The following is a 17,250-nucleotide window of genomic DNA, read 5'->3' on the forward strand; positions in this document are numbered from 1 at the left end:
AAAATGATAATAATAATAACTATGTATATTATAATAATAAATATTTTGCAAACCTAAAGAACAAAAATAAGCCAAATAAAATTATTTCCTTTAAAAATAAAACTAGTATGAATACTAAAGCTATTGTTAGCTTAAATTAATAAAACAGTTCAGGTTTTATCCTGAGAAGGTCATAGGGGCACCAATTTCTTTCTTTTTAGGAATAATACAAAGCCAACGGTTCAGATTTACTTGTCAGTGTTATAACAGCAATGGAGTAGGCAAAACAAAATACTGTGAATGCAGACACTCAGTATATTCAACCTATCACATCAGCTACTGATAATCAACTGATCACAGCATCTGACATGCCTGCTCCTAACATGAGGAAGCTGTGACAGCACAGAGATGTACTAGTTCCTTTCCTTGTTGTGGCCCTGTGCCCTGTGGGGCATGGGACCTTGAGCAGGGAAGAGAAAAAAAGATGCTTTTTGTCACCATGCGCTGTGATAAAGCTCACATCACCCAGCATAGGTAGGCAGAGCTTTGTTTATGGCAAAACTTCTTCCACTTCCAGCACCAGTGTTCTGTATTAGGATTTACAGCCTCATTAGATACAGCACAATTATTTTAGAAAACACTCAGTTCTCTGCTGAGTTAGGGTTTACATCTAGCATGAACTACTCCCTAGACTTTTTAAACTTGCTAAGATCCTGGATGTTCTCCATCATAAAAGGAGCAGAAACAAAAGTTCCTTGGAGACTGATCCTACCCAAGGAATGTGTGATGCACATGATGGACTTCCTCCACCACTGGCCACTCTTGAGCAAGACCCTGCCTGCCCCTTAGGTGAGCTAACAGGTTAAGCTCCTCAGTTCCTTATCCCTTGCCTGAAGAAAACAAAAATGCATCACATCCAGTATATTTCTGTGTTCTGAAAAAACCTCAATTTAAACATTCACAGTTTTTTGTTTGTTTTTTTTTTTGTTTGCTTTCCCACTGAAATGCTCTAGCCAGAAAGCTTTCTAAAAACAAACCTCCCCCACTACATGTCAAAAATTAATTCCAAAGGGCTCAGTATCCTCCTAGTTGGAGCAAGAATTTGGGAAATGGGAAATGCCAGTTTATTTTTTCAGCTGAGAATATTCAGACCCAGTTTCTGTCTCTCTCTGTTTAGGGGTGGATTCTCTTGATGTAAGTGTAAGCAATATCTATATGGTTATTCATGCAAAGTCTGACTTTCTCAATGCATTTGTGTGCTAAAAGATGTACTTGCTGGGGAAAAGGGATAGTTTTCAGCAGAAAATTTCTTTTTCAGAATATCAGGCGCCATGTAATTGACATTTATCAGGTCGGTCTATTGGTAATATTCTGGTGATCACACTGTCACCATGTAATAAATCAATACACTCGTTCTCTCTATAAAATTTAAATTGCATGATATACGAAAAATGTTAACACGATAAAAAGTATATTGCTGAGAATGGGACACAGAGTACGTAATGCTCTGCTTAAATTCTCTTCTTTAATATCTTGTGGGAGCTTTTTGATTTTTTTTCATTACTTTGGCACAAAGTGTAATAACACAATAACATAATTTTACTGCTATTCATTCACTCTCAAGAATGCAGTCCAAGCATTTACTTTAAAACTTAGGCCAAGAGCTCTAAATCACCTGTACAGGAATAACCATTTTTCTCTAAACCAACTAAGGGAATGAGGTAACTATCTTTCATACTCTGGGTCGTGGCTAAGTTGCATGATTAAATCCACCTAAACAAAGTATGTTCCACATCAATATTGCTCATAAGATTGTCTGTGAAGTTTTTCTTTGCACGTATTTATCAGCTATATCTACTGTAAATAATTTTCCTTAAAACATACATTACTCTTCTTCACCAACTTGGCACAGACTAAAGAAGAAAATGATTATTTTGTAAATTTTTGAAAGAGAAATCTTCAAGTACAAGAGCAAAATAAATAATTGTTCTTTGTTTTTGGTTTCAGTTTACTGTATGCAGTATCCTTGAAATATTTTTTATTTAATGGGTGATACAGATCAAAAACTAACTATACAATGGGATGGCAGGTAGCACCACACTCGTAGCATCCTGTATTTTAGAATCACAGAATCACAGGAATATGGAACAGTTTGTGTTGGAAGACACCTTAAAGACTTTCTAGTTGCAGTCCCCCTGCTTTGGGCAGAGTCAGCTTCCTCTAGACTAGGTTACTCAAAGCCTTATCCAGCCTGGAATTGAACACCTCCAGGGATAGAGCATTCACAGCCTCTCATCAACCTGTTTTAGTGCCTCATCACCCTCTGAGTAAATAAATTCTGCCTAATTTCCAATCTTAATCTACTCTCTTTTTCGTTTAATCTTTATCCCTTGTTCTATCACTACACTCTCTGAGAAAGTGTCCCTCCCTATATTTTCAATGGGGCCCCTTTTAGCTACCAGATTTTCCTCAAGACAAGTTCCCTAGGCTGAAAAATGCCAATTCAGCTTGCCTTCAAAGGAGAGTTGTTCCAGCTCTCTGACCATCTTCATAGTCCTCCTCTGGATTCACTCTCATATGTCCATGTGTTTCTTGCAGCGAATATAATCAACTTTGTGAAAGAGATGCTTACATCTTCAGCCTTAACTATAGAAGATTTGACCTCTGCATAAATACTGTTCAGTTTGAAGGGAAATATGTGAATGGTCAGATGTGGATGCTTACTAATAGATAACACTGTTGAGGTTGTTGGCTGTCAAGTTTATAACATCAACAAATTGACTGTGGAAGCTACTGAGAAAAAATAATGATCATGCTTTTAGAAGAAAACTTGAAAGGCTTTCTACAGAGTATGTCTGTTACTTTTTATTTTTATTTTTATAGATTTATTTAAGCAAAATCTCAACTAACTGTATTATGGTCTCAGACAGCCATCAGCTTGAATTTTGATATGAAAAAGAGATTTTCAAAACAGCCTGGTATCTACAGCTCTTGTTGCTGTCATTAGAAATCTCTGAACTGTTGCGAGCACTTTTTAGGCATTTCATTTCATGTTTTTAGGAGTATATATTCCTGAAAATCTGACTACAACTGTTTTTATCAGGTATTTCTGAAAATCATTAGCCTAATCTATTATAATTAGATAATTACATGTGGTCTGTTCCACTTCACATTGCACTTCTGTCTCAGGAAACAAACTCATTATAGTCAGAAACAAAAAGGCAGTGTTGATTTCTTACTTGGGCAAAAGGCTTCCCAGAAAAAGACAGATGCTGCTAAAAATGATAATGGTGAAGCAAGGGGCACTGCTGTCTGTGTGTCACTTTGCAAACAATTCTTCAGGCACTGCAAAGCGATCCCATGCTGTTGCATCTATAGCCCTGGTTACCCTTCAGTGTCACAGTGAAGGCAGAGGTGGACAGTGCTTTTGAGCAGTTTTAAGATTATCATGGGTGATTTTATTCCTTCTATCTATCTAAATGCTCTCTGTGTTTTGAATGTGTAATTCCTTCGCAACTCCCCAAAGAAAACATATTGGGGTGAAATGAACGTCATGATTCTTGACAAAGTTGGTTGAATTTCTATTAGCTGTATTTGTTTACACTTCTACACAGCAGGCGGCAGATATAAAATACAATTATTAATTATAATAATATATTCTGATGATAGTGATGTTTAAAAATAATTGACCCATACATCTCACAGCTAATGATGAATTACTACTTAAACCTTATAAGAGGAAGAAAATAAATTAAATAAATGCAGATTACCAGGAAAATTGTATGAATGATATACAGTATTTAATTGCTATCCACTGCTATACCATCAGAACATTATGTGTTGACAAATCACATATATATTTTAAATGGCTATGGAATAGTACCAAGAAATAGCTATATTTGTTTTCTAGCTAGGGGTTCAATAGTTCTCATTTACTGTTTTAAAGAAGTTTTATTTCTTTCAGAGAGTACTCCAAGTAGTCCTCTAAGAATAGCCTTTGCAAGTTATGCATTTTTCATAATCTTAAAAGAAAATAAAAACAGGAACAGTATAAGTGTAGCAGATATAAAATTTGCTAAACATTTAATGTTTTGAGAATCTATGGTAACAGAATATTTAATTCTCAGTTTTTTTGAAATATTATGCTTCAGGGTTTCTTTGTTTGTCATCACTCTGCCTCAGTCAAATGATTCACTCTTCAAGATGCTTTATAATCAAGAATATGCAACAGTGACAGCTATCAAAACAAAAAGGCTTATTAAGGAGTTTTTACAAAGACTGCGTCCACTTTCTGGGGCAAATCTGCTCTCAGTTAGAGTACTTGAAGTATTCTAATGTGTAGAGGAATAAGAAAAAGAAATAAAAGAAAGCTGGAAAAAATATAGATTGGAATTGGCATAGATGTCGAAGTTTGTGTTAACTCACTCTTCATGTTGCACACAGAAAAATAGCGACAGATGCCTACAAAGCATCAGGTACTATATGAAAAGAGGAGCTGCATCTCCTAGATTGCTAAGCACAGGTTCAAAAAAAGTTACAGCTGCACAAAGAAATTTAATGTATCTATCTATATTTGGCAGACCAGAAGCCAGCCAGTATAGGATGGCCTACTTCCATGTTATTAAATTCTCTTATCCACATCAAAATAGGTCAGCTTCATGGAAAGGGATAGCAGAGAACAATTCTTTAACTGTGCTAATGACCCTAAGACTCCCAAATAAGTCTGAGAAATCTTTACACGATGCAGAACAAAACACCAGGGACTGTTCTAATGGTATGTGTGTATGATTTAAATGTTCCCTAACACTCTCCATCCTTCTTCAAATCTTCAGAGTGAAACAAAATGAGATTGTGTACCTTATTCTCTTAGCCTAAGTAAAAACAAAGACCTATAAGAGTACTGATTATGTAATAGAATTGGGAAAAAATGGCCTATATGACTAGTCAGTAAACACACAGCAAACACTGGTGGGTTGAATAGAAACAGAAGGAAAGAGTCACTGTGCTAATGTCGAAGTGGAAAGACCAAGTGCAATGAAAATATAAAGAGCTTATCTGGGACAGTGACAACTGATGATTCCAGTACAGAAAAATGTGGAGAGATTCAAATATGGAAGTGGTAGTTTTGAGAATACAGGAATTCATCCTTGAACAAAGCTACATTATTAGGAAGTTAAAAACAAAACTAAACATAACTAAGGAAAACTAAAAAATACTTGGGAAGGAGAAGAGGATTACCATGCAGTAATTGCTAGATAAAAATGTGATAAAGGCTTAATTTATGTCTCTTCTAGGATAAAGCAGACAAGAATGCATGTTGAATATAAGATAGACAGGATGAGGAGGAAAGAGAAGGGCACAGGAGGGGAAGACGGATGTACAATTGTACAGAGGTATGAGAGGTGGAAGGAACCTGGATCAAAGCTGGAATTACACTAAGTCCTCCTCTTATTCCTGTAGGAGCACTTTGCAAATACTGGTCTGTTATCCTTTATTCATGCAATCAAGTACTGATTTGACTACTGATTTGCTGACGTTAGGGCTCTAGTCAAATGATTCATTGATATTACAGTCCAAAATTATAATGATTTCTGCATGGCTGCTGGTTTCACAATCAGCTTTCAATTGCATGAGACTGTTTCTGGACCCTTTCAATTTCTATCTTCCATAGCTCCTTGAAACAGTTGAGTACAAGATACAATCAACTCAGAAATTTAGTTTTAGTTTACTCAAATTTCACAGATAAATGGGAATCAGACTAGTTCAGTATTTTCTGACAATACATTAGAATATTTAAGGTTGGTATGCAAAACCAGGATGGTACCACTCCCTCTAATACATTATAGTATAGTGGTAAAAATAAAAATAAAAAAATAAATGAATAACAGCAAGTTGAGTAGGACTCAGCAGGATCCAACCTTCCCTCCCTTTCTGATTCATAGCAAAGTTTGACTCAATCGACCAACAAGTACTGCCTTCAGGCTAGTCTGCATGAATCTGTCTACCTGTCTTGTGTAAGTATTTCTCATTTAGTATAAAATAAATAACTATCTGCCAGAAGTGAATTAGAGTATCTTGTCTGCCAGGCCATTTCCTTAATCAATGTAAAAGATTCATTTTCATCCTGAGAACTAATGAATGTACAATGTTGTGCAAAAAGGACAGCTTTTACCAGCAGTGTCAGAGAAAGCTCTCAACATGATCCAGAAGTGTGCATTAGCATCCCAGAAAGCCAACTGTATCCTGGTCTGCATCAAGGGAAGCATAGCAACTAGTTGAAGGCAGGTGATTCTCCTTCTCTACTCTGTTCTGGTAAAACCCCCATCGCTATGCAGTTCTGCAGCCTCCAGAAGAAGGACCTCCTCAAGTAAGTCCCGAGGAGGGCCACAAGGATGATCAGAGTTATTTGACTTACAGAAGAAGAGGATCCAGGAAGACCAAAAGGATGGAGAGGGGTTTTTTATTAGGGAATGTAGTGATAGCAAAATGGATAACAGTTTTAAATTGAAAAGGTGTAAATTCAGATTTGAAATAAGGAAAAAAATATTCACTTTGAGGGCATTAGAACACATTGCCCAGAGAGGTTGTGGATGTCCCATCCCTGGAAGTGTTCAAGGATGTGTTCAGTGGCACCTTAAGCAAATTTATCAAATGGCAGTAAAACTGGAACTAGATAATCTTTAAGGCTCCTTCCAACTCACATCATTCTATAATTCTATGAATTCATGCTATGATTCTACCTTTAGCAATGGAACCTGCACAGTAATGCAGAAAGTCAGTGTGCTAATGAGGAGTTGGGCAAGACATATGTAAAACACATTTGAAAATAACTTTCTATGAATAAAATCTTTGAAATACACCTTTCTTTCTACTTATTAAGAAAACATCAATTTTGAAGTGTCTCAGTTTTCTGAAATGTGGGCTAATAGATACCTGCAGGTCAAACAACTCTGACTGAAATATATAATATGCAGAGGTTTCCCCTTTGTTACACAGCATCTCCTCATTACTGTGAGACATGCAAGGTGGGAGTTCCCTACTGAATATGTTCAAAAGTACAGGTTCTAAATAAAAAATTCTATGTTCAGCAGGATAGTTACTGAGTGGTGTTTCATCACTTGAAGCTGATATCCCACCTGAGCTTGCCTGTCTCCTTAAAGGACCCTTGATGAGATGAAGGTGTTCCATGATACAGGTTTTTTGGCAAGCTTATGATGTATTATTTACCACTGTATCTACCTCCAACTATTAATAATAAATGTTCTCTCAGGTCTGCTGTGAAATCTTTTCAGCTTAACTGAGTTCAGAAAATATATGTAAACTTCATCCTGTGATAATGAATATCATCTCATTTGATAAAATAATCCAGAGCATGACATCTTTGGTATAAGCCATTTGGGAAACTCTGATTATGAGATGTAAAAAGATTTACATAGTAGCAGTCAGTGTTAATGGACACTTTGTCCCCTTTTTAAGTCTGCATTTAGACTTTCTGTCTTTGTTGACCTATGATGAAAAATGTGATATTGAAGGTGTTACTTATCACTGTTAACATTAAGGGATCTCTAGGTCTTGGCTTGAACATGAAACCTACATGGACCTCAGTGAAAAGGCTTACTTTTCACATGATTTATGAGGGCTGTTCCAAAAGTAATGCTGTCCTATTTTATTATGTTGGCCCAAGGTGTTGGCCCAGAAGCAGATATTGGTGGCATGGCAGTAGAGGTTGATCTTTCCCACCAATATTCTGTTGCATTTTGTTGCCACATGGCAGATGGCAGCAGAAGAGCAGTTTTGACAAAATAGCATATGACACGGGAGTTTGCAAGAAGCTAAGGTGTGTGAATGAATACCTCCATGAGAAAAACAAAACAAACAAACAAAAACCAACCAACCAAACAACAACAACAAAAACCTGCACCCACTGACATTAATCAGTGTGTTATGAATGTTTCTGGAGATCAGTCAGTGGATGTGAGCACAATGAAATGTTGGGTGGTGTGTTTCAGAAGTGGCAACAGTGGCAGTGGCAGTAGATTTAGATGAGTGCTGAATGCAGGGTCTTGTCTATCAGTGGCAAAAATGCATAGCTCATGGTAGTGACTATATTGAAAAAATAGTGTTTTATAGCTGAGAATTTATTTGCTTATATGTCATCGTGCTCTTTGTATTTGTTTTCAGGGAAACAAATAGGAGACGCGACTTTCAGAGCAACCTACATAAAATTCTGCACAAGTATCCTTATATCCTATATTATATCCTTGTTATGGACAAGTGAATGACTCAATTTCCTGGCAGGAATAAAAAATCACAATTACTATATTAAAATAAAATTAAAATTAATAATAGTTTGTATGTTTTTTGTTTGTTTGTTTGTTTTTTGTTTTTGTTTTTTTGTCTATCTCAAACTATCCCTGTGTCCCTTGTGAGTTTCAGGCATGACATACACCATCTCACATACTGCTTAACCAAGTGCAACTGTCTAAGTAAATTTGTTTTTACTACTCTGATTAAAAACTAGCTCTCACTTTATAAATCATAGAATCATAGAATCATAGAATTACCCAGGTTGGAAAAGACCTCGAAGATCACTGAGTCCAACCTAACCATAGTACTCTAACTATAACAACCCTCTGCTAAATCATATCTGTGAGCACCACATCCAAACAGCTCTTAAACACATCCAGGGACGGTGACTCAACCACCTCCCTGGGGAGCCTATTCCAGTACTTAATCACCCATTCTGTAAAGAAGCATTTCCTAATATCCAACCTAAACTTACTCTGTTGCAACTTGAGGCCATTTCCCCTCGTCCTGTCACCTGTCACCAGTGAGAAGAGACCTGCCCCGCACTCATTGTAAGCACCTTTCAGATACTGGAAGAGAGTGATAAGGTTTCCCCTCAGCCTCATTTCCCCAGACTAAACAGCCCCAGATTCCTTAGCCTCTCCTCATAGGGCTGATTTTCCAAGCCCTTCACAAGTCTTGTTGCCCTTCTCTGGACCTGCTCCAGTACCTCCATGTCTTTTTTGTACTGAGGTGCCCAAAACTGAACACAGTACTCAAGGTGAGGCCTCACCAATGCTGAGTACAGGGGCAGGATGACTTCTCATGTCTCATTACATGCATTTAGATAAAGATTGAAAGGTAAAGCATTAATTCCTAGATGAGAGAAAGGTGTGAAGAGAAGGGATTTATTTTATCAGAAAGAGGAGACGAGCTAAAAGACGCACATCCATACAGGTTGGAAGATTCATTATAGTCACAGAAAAAACAAGCTTCATAAAGTTTAAAAACTTTCCCATGACCACTGCAATTCTAGACAAAGAGTTTGGGAAATTTTACAGGTGTAGAAAAACAGATTATATATATATTTGAAATATTATAAATTTGAAAATTAATACAATTTTTCATATTCAAAGTTGGAAAGCTGAGAAATTTTTTTAATCCTAGAATACTTTTTAAGAGAAGTCTCATGAGTGAAGTTGAAGTTACATATAGGAGCAGCTGAGGAACAGACAGAACAGTAACAAATCATGGAGATTTGCTGCTATGTAACAAAGAGCTTCAAGAATGTAACAAGTAAACTGTTATTGCATGCAATATCCTGCTTCAAACCACTGTGAAATATGTAGATTTGAAGGTGCTAACATAGCACTGACTTTCTCAAAGATTTTCAGGGAGTTCTGGGAAACTGAACATGAATTTGCCTGATATTCACAGGGCAGAACAGTAGGACTGGAATTAATGGACTCATAGATAATAACCTCCTGCTGAAAAATAAATAAATAAATAAATAAATAAAAATCAGCACAGCTAGTCTAAATAAAAGTTATGTTTTGTAACACTGCCTAAATTCTTTGAAGATATAGGCGTGCAGATAGATATGTGGGGAAGAACTCAAAAGAAATGAGAGAAAACTGTTTGTTGTGGAATATACGCTTAATCTGTGGAACTTGGTAGTTTAGAATGCTGCGGACTTTGAAATTTTGCATACACACAAAGCAATTGACAATTTGCTGTAAGAAATATATATATATATATATATTGAAGGTTATTACAAAGACATCACCTTGGCTGAAAACCATTAGAAACAGAGGAAATGTTTGGGTTTATTATTACGTATTTGGCCTGTTCTTATGTACATTCCCCAGATGTCATTATATGAGACTGAAGACAGGATCAGATGGATCTTAGTCTTAGGATGTTCATTCTTACATTCCTGCAAAAATGCAGTACATTTTCAAAATGAGGTAAGGAAAGTGAGGTTTGTTTTTTTCGTGGGTTTTGTTACTTTTTTTTTTTTTTTTTTTTTTTTTTTTTTTTTAATATAAGAAAGAGTACCATGAATTTTCAAATATGGTTTGTTACATAAGAAGAACTTGTAATACTTCAAGTAAAATGGTGACTTGATCTCACAAACAATTCACACTAATGTTCTAACATTACTGCCTTAGTAACAACTTTTTGCAGCCAAATATTTTGGTGTAGTTGTTATCAAAATTTATGCTTGTTTAGTGTCTGCATTTCAAAGATAGGGAACACACCAGTCTTCAGTGAACTGAAGAAGAGCAATAAGTGACAATTCTTTTGCTAATTACATACAGACTATGAAACTCTAAAATTGCATATTTCTGAAAAGCATCATTTAAAGTAAATCATAAAAAATGTTATAAATTTCTAGAGAAGACTCTATTCTGAAGGTTTAAGTATTTTCAAGGAAAGATATAATCTTCTGGGCCAAGATGTGAAAAATTTGTACTTGTTCATCATAATAGCAACATCTAGCATGAGCTCAATCTGCTCAGGTTTTCTATACCTTGAATTCTCAGGTTACAACCTGCCATTCAAAGATAACCATCCAGTTTTCCAATCTATTTTAAAGTGTACATCAGACTGAGGACAATCCTTTGGAATGATATTTTCTTTTAAACATTCAAAACCTATACTTTCAAATTTAACTTCATATTATTGTAACAACAACAGTATATTCTACATTCGTTTGTTTGTTTGTTGTTGTCATATACTGTTCTTCTTTCTGGATCTCAAGTCCTTATATAAAAGATTTTACACTTTCAGTCATGCTTATTTGAAAATTAATACATTTGGAATACAACATACTCTTAGGAAATCTGGGTGGGTTGTCATTGACATCTGTGAGAGTTATGTTTACAGTTGTAGTTCCAGCTAGTCCTCCCAGTTGTCCTCCCATATCCTTGGCTTGGATAAGAACTTGATATTGTTCTTTCACTTCCCTGTCCATATTTGGCAAAGCTGTTCTTATCACACCTATGAGAAGAAATGGGAAAGAATAAGAACAGATAAATAAAGGGATGTAATTGTCCACTATTACATTTTAATGCTGAATCACTTAGACCAGAAAGGTCTCTTTTTCTAAGGGACTGATACAACAGCAGTTCACATAGAAACACCCAAATCACGTGAGCATTTAAAAGGTGTGCTCACCACCTGTTCAGCTATTCCAAAAGACCACTGTGACATTCCAAGTAGGACAAAAATGGCCAAAGGAGAATAGCGCATATTCCCTAGAGATGTAAACAGTGCTAGCATATGTTAACCACATAAGGGACAAGGAACACTGTCTTGTGCAGAGTAGGGCAGTGTAGGAAAAGATGACAGTGTATTCCATAGTCTGCATCTTCCATTGTTTCAAACTATTCACTTGTCAACTCATTGAAGCTACTGTAGGCCAAGACAATACTCCTTCTGTAAAAAAAAGATGATCTTCATTAGAAGACTCTCCTTTTATTGAGAAAGTTTTCTGGATGCAGCACAAAGATACAGTGAAAACACCAGGAGTTTCCTTAAAGAAATGTAAACAAAACATAATCCTTACTCAAATTACTCTTAATACATATTTTATATGTCCCCTTTCTGATACACTATGAAGGTATAAAATAAAAGTAAGAAGTATAAAATAAAAGGAAAAAAAAAATAAAAGAGAGGGAGAAGGAATTAACACTGCTCATAGGATTATCTTATAAGATTGTAAAAAGCTATGAGGTTTTAGGCACTAAAATCTATATCTTAAAAGCAAATGTATAGGAGAAGATGAATTCTTTGTCATAATTTTAGAAGTGTGTATTAGATTGCAGATTGATATAAATTAAACAATAGTTTTTCAGAAAATGGCTAGATGGTGGTAGCTGCAGGTAGCATATGCAATTAAAATTATATCAATTGATGCATTTTTCTCCTCTAGATTATTATGCTTTCAGAAAATGCTATTTTCTAGTAATGTGTTTTGTTTTCAAAGCAGTTTTTTACCCTTGGTGTTTTAATGGTTCTGGACTGAAGAAAAACTCTTATTTTTTCTGTCAAATAATTGCTTCTATATTAATAAGTAAAAATAGGAATTTCTAGCTTATAGTACTTTTTTCTTAATCTAAAAATAACTTTGACCCAAATCTGCTTTTTATGGAACTGATTATAAATTCATATTAAATTGTATAACAATTTCCATTCCCTCCACTCTACACTGATATTAAAAATGGCTAACAATAACTACTATTTTCTACCTCAGCATGGCATTTACTGTACTGTAAAGATCTAGAATATGACTAGCAAATACTTAAGAACAATTATAACAACTCTATACCTCCGAGTTTTAGAAAACAATTGATGGTGTTCAGTGTTTTTTTTTTAGTTCAAGACAGAAATCTTGAATTGTAAGTCTTAATAACTGTAAAAATTTGTTCATGTACATACTTGTGATTTTTGAGTAGCATACTGAAAAACTGGTACTGTGACAGGCATCGTGCAAATAGCAGAACCATTCATAATTAAAGTGGAAGGCAATATTCATGAAAAAAAAAAAAAAAAAGTAGATAAATTGAACATTAATATATCTTCTCTTAAATCTCTTAATTTTTTTTTTTTTTTTTTTTTTTTTTTTTTCAGTGTGGAGACTGTACATTCCATAGTATTTTATAATGCCCTCAGTATGTTGACTTTAAAAAGTAGAAAATGTGAGAATTAAAGACTTCTCTTGCTATACCAGCAAAACATAATAAATTGTGCTGAAAAAGGACAGTGTTGTGAGCGGGAGATGAATGTCATCTGATTACTATACCTTCTTTAGGTACAATTGAGTGGTTTTCTGAGTTAAAAAAATTCTTGATAGTCTTCAGAAAATGAAGAAGTTGCTATCATTCTAGTAGTAAAATTTCCAGTTACCCACTATTTATTCCTGTCTGAAGTACAAATGTATTCTGCTTTGTTTTTGTCTGCCTGTTTGTTTGTTTGTTTTTGTGTTTTTGTTTTTGTTTTTCCCTGTAAGAGGTCTTTGTCTCCAGGGGGGAAAAGAATAATAATAATAATAACAGAAAATAAAATGAAAAAGAAGGAATAATTTTCATGTCTAACAGTTCACAGGCAATTTTCCCCTCTACCTACTGTATTTCAAAAGTTTAAGGGGGAAAAAAAAAAAAAAAAGAGCAAAAATGCTATTTCTAACAGAATCCATTTGTATGGACGGGATACAGATGAGCTGAAGGTATGTAGACACAGCAAAAGGGATGTATTAGAGGTAAAATCCATGGGAAAGAAGACTACAGACTCTGGTATTCCAGTATTCCATCTTCAGTTTCACAAAGAATAGGAAAACTTTGAACAAAAAGGCTTATTCTAATATAGTCTTATAGTCTAATAGTCTTACATGCACTTGACTCCTTGTTTAAAAATGTACTTTTCAATCCTACTATTTTACAATAAAGATCATTCTGATTCCAAACAAAATAACTTTTTCTTTTTATCCTTAAAAAATATAAATGTCAAACTTGCAGAAAATCATTATTTCAGTAAGACTGCTGACAACTAATAATAATAAGCACAGGTTCTAATCCAGAAGTTATGTCCTGTAGTGTTACTCAGACATAATTCAATAAGATGATTCATATATGTGGAAGATTATTAGTTTGTGTGAATAAATTCCTCTATTCATGACAATATTCCTCTCAAAACCAGTCTGGATTCCAGTAATCTACCTGAGGTCAGCATATGGACCAAAATGACTGATCTGAAAGAACTGCAGATATATGTAAGAATATTGACCATATAAGCACATTAGGAAAGTGGATAGAAAGAAGTTCGTGAAAAGGATATCTGAGTAACAGAACAGTACAGAAGAAAGAGTGTCATCTGTCTGAAGAGAAGTGCTCCACGTTAAAGAAATCTCCATTACATTTTTCATCAGGTGAACAATCTTATAACATTGGAAAGAAACCCCTGCATATAAAGTTTAAGGACTCAGAATATTCCACTCCAACAGCTGATCTCCAGCAGACACGGTAATGCATTTAACCTTCCTGCAAGAGCAATATAAGCTTGCTCTCCTGCTCCTGCACAGTCAGGCTTACCTGCAGCAAAGAACTGAAAAAGCCAGTGTCATCAAAGGATGAGTAAAAAGGCAGCTGTGACATTCAAATCCATAATCACTAGAGACAATTTCTAAATTCAAATCAGAGTAAATTAGCTATCAAAAATGAGTAGACAAAGGATTATATGTGAAGCTATATAATTTCACATATAAAAATTTTCATCAGTGATTTGACCATTAATACTTAATAAAAATGGTTTAATCATCTCTTTTTTGCTCTTTATTCCTTTCTAAACAGATCCAAACATTTGGAGGAGAAATCCTTTCAGAATTTCCAGTTACAGAGACATTACTAACCACCCAGGAAGTATGGAAGGAGAAAATGTTGGAGACTATAAGAATAGTCTGGGAATGCAATGATAATTTCTTGCCATATTTTATCTAGAGCTAAACAGACATCACTTTTGAAAACGTGATATGGGGTACCATGAGCCTTTGGTCTGATCCATTACAGACTTCTTAATGTTCTTTAAATAATTATAACAGAGTGCCTGAAAATTGTCACTAGAGAGAGAGCAAGAGATGGCAAAAACAAAACAAAACAAACAAAACAACAACAACAACACAACAAAAACCAGCAACTGAAAAAATTGTTTATCCATTTGCCAGCAGTTCCAAGTTTGGTCTGACATTTTGTATCAAAATGGTTTTCTTCCTTTTTTTCTATCGCAAGCACTCAAGGCAAGTGCTTTGCAGTAAGACTTTGCAATAAAAACTACTGTACTGTCTCTTCAATTATAAAATAAAACACTGGAAATACCTGAGGATCTGTAATGCTGTCTGAGACATCTGGATTTTAGATCAAGATATTATTCACTTACTGAAGAAATTACTCACAGTTTACCTCTACAGTCACTGTTAGATCTGGAGGAAATTCCCATATTGTAAAGTTTCAGTATAAGACAAGTAGATAGGTATGGAAACACTAAATTTCTATGTTATTATAAGAATAGTCAGATGCAGCCTATGACCCGTGGTCCACTCACAATAGATGAGAAGATATAATATGGCCATTTAAAGTGCTGGTGTGCAGGGTGAAGTTATTCTTTAATAATCACTGTTTGTTTTTTTTTTTGTTGTTGTTGTTGTTGTTGTTGTTGTTGTTTTTCTTTCCCTGGGAAACTTGCACTAGAACTTAAATTGTGGCTTCAGCGAGTGTCTTTGCCACCGTTTACTACATTTTCATTTTCACAAGACAGAAATACTTAAAAACTCTCTCTCTCACACACACACACAGAAAAAAAAAAAAAACTACACGAAGGTAAATACTTTTCCCTCCCTCAGACACTTAAGAAGTCACATTTCAGTTTTAAAAGTAAAGTTGCTGACTGCAAATTACAACACAATCTTCTGCTAAATGGAGCATGTGACAAAGGAATGTGCCTGTTGGAGAATGTGCACTAATGGCCTTAGGTGGCTTTCACCTCCAAGCTACTGATTGATCAGGGAGAGAGGCTTTTTAACACACAATCTGACATTCAAGGACAGCTTTACTGGAAGGAGAAACTGTATTCGCTGAAAGGGGCATGTGGACAACTATCCCGGTAACACATTCAGGATGACACAATGTTTGGCAGTCACCATGTAGGTTATTGGTTCCTTAACTGAACTGCTAAATATAGAAACAAGAATGACATTTAAAAATATAGGACAAGATATCTAATTAACAGGTCTACCAACCTCCCAAATACATCAATCTCTTTAAATGTAACACAAGACAGTCATTCTATGCCCCAGGAAAAGAGGACAGGAGATGATTTAGCAGTTGCACAATCTCAAATTATCCCTATACAGTGTAACAATCATTTCTAGGGGAATCTGGGCTGTAACTTTAGTGCATTAAAATTGTCAAGAGAGAAAAACAAACAAACAAACAAACAAAAAAAACAAACTGGGATATAAAACTGAATCATGATTAAAAAATAAATTAATAACAATAATAATAATAATATATGCAGCAGATTAATCTTTAGCTGTAAAGAAATGGCAAAACATCAGGAAAAATTACTTAATGTATACATATTTTAGATATTCCAGAATTATTTGGAGGAGGGTGTTTCTTTTGCTTCTACAACAGATTGAAATCCATTAGAACAGCAGTCAATAATTAAAACAAAATTAAGTGCAAAGTTAATCTACTAGCTTTTCACCTTATCAATTCACTGATATTGCCAATATGAATTGAAATCTGAAGGTTAAATCTTCCAGTATTGCTGATAAACTGTTTACCTGTCTTTGGATCAATGGAGAAATAGGGTTGCCCCTGAAGAATGCTGTAGACCACTCTGGCACTATTTCCATAGGTAGGATCATCAGCATCTGTTGCCTTTACTTGCAGCACGTATGCACCTGAAAAGAAACACAGGTAATAAAAATTTCAGTATAGATCAGTGATGGTGGACATTTCAGGTACATCAGTTGTGCTGCTAGTAGACTCTGTAGTAACTCCTGCTCCACGGGATATAAGGTAAGAAAAAAATAGTAAGTTATTCAGTTCCATGCTAGCATCCATCCAGGTAACAACTGATGAAAATTGGGAAGGAAAGGAGAAGTCCTGTGTCAGAAGATATTTATAAACAATTTATGATGCATACATTATTTACAATTTTTTTTTTTTTTTTTTTTTTTTTTTTTTTTTTTTTTTTTTTAAATCTAACATATATATAAGAAGGAGACCTGGGAAAGCAGAAGACTGGATTTTTTTAACTTTGAAACAAGTGTTTGTTCAAGCAAACCCTGAATCTGTCCATGAACCAATTCCTAAGTGCCTTTAAACTGCTATAATGCAGTTTCCTTTAAGGTTAGCTCTGCAGTGGTTGAATTCACGCTCACATTACAGACTGAAAGTGCGTGTTGGTTCAATCAGTTGTCTA

At 35.0% G+C, this 17,250-nt stretch overlaps 1 protein-coding gene across 5 annotated transcripts in view; it reads right to left on the reverse strand.

Moving 5' to 3' along the window:
• The window catches only part of CDH12 (cadherin 12), a 506,510-nt gene that overhangs the window by 51,332 nt on the left and 437,928 nt on the right, over nt 1-17,250 (reverse strand). For all 5 annotated transcript variants that reach the window (XM_072327372.1, XM_072327373.1, XM_072327374.1 and 2 more), the window contains 2 exons: nt 16,607-16,726; nt 11,101-11,268 (listed from right to left, as the gene is read on the reverse strand). In XM_072327372.1, coding sequence (XP_072183473.1) covers nt 11,101-11,268; nt 16,607-16,726 — 288 coding nt within the window. The remainder of the gene's footprint in view (nt 1-11,100; nt 11,269-16,606; nt 16,727-17,250) is intronic.

The sequence above is a fragment of the Excalfactoria chinensis genome, chromosome 2 (genome assembly GCF_039878825.1).
Source record: "Excalfactoria chinensis isolate bCotChi1 chromosome 2, bCotChi1.hap2, whole genome shotgun sequence".
Taxonomy (NCBI): Eukaryota; Metazoa; Chordata; class Aves; order Galliformes; family Phasianidae; genus Excalfactoria; species Excalfactoria chinensis.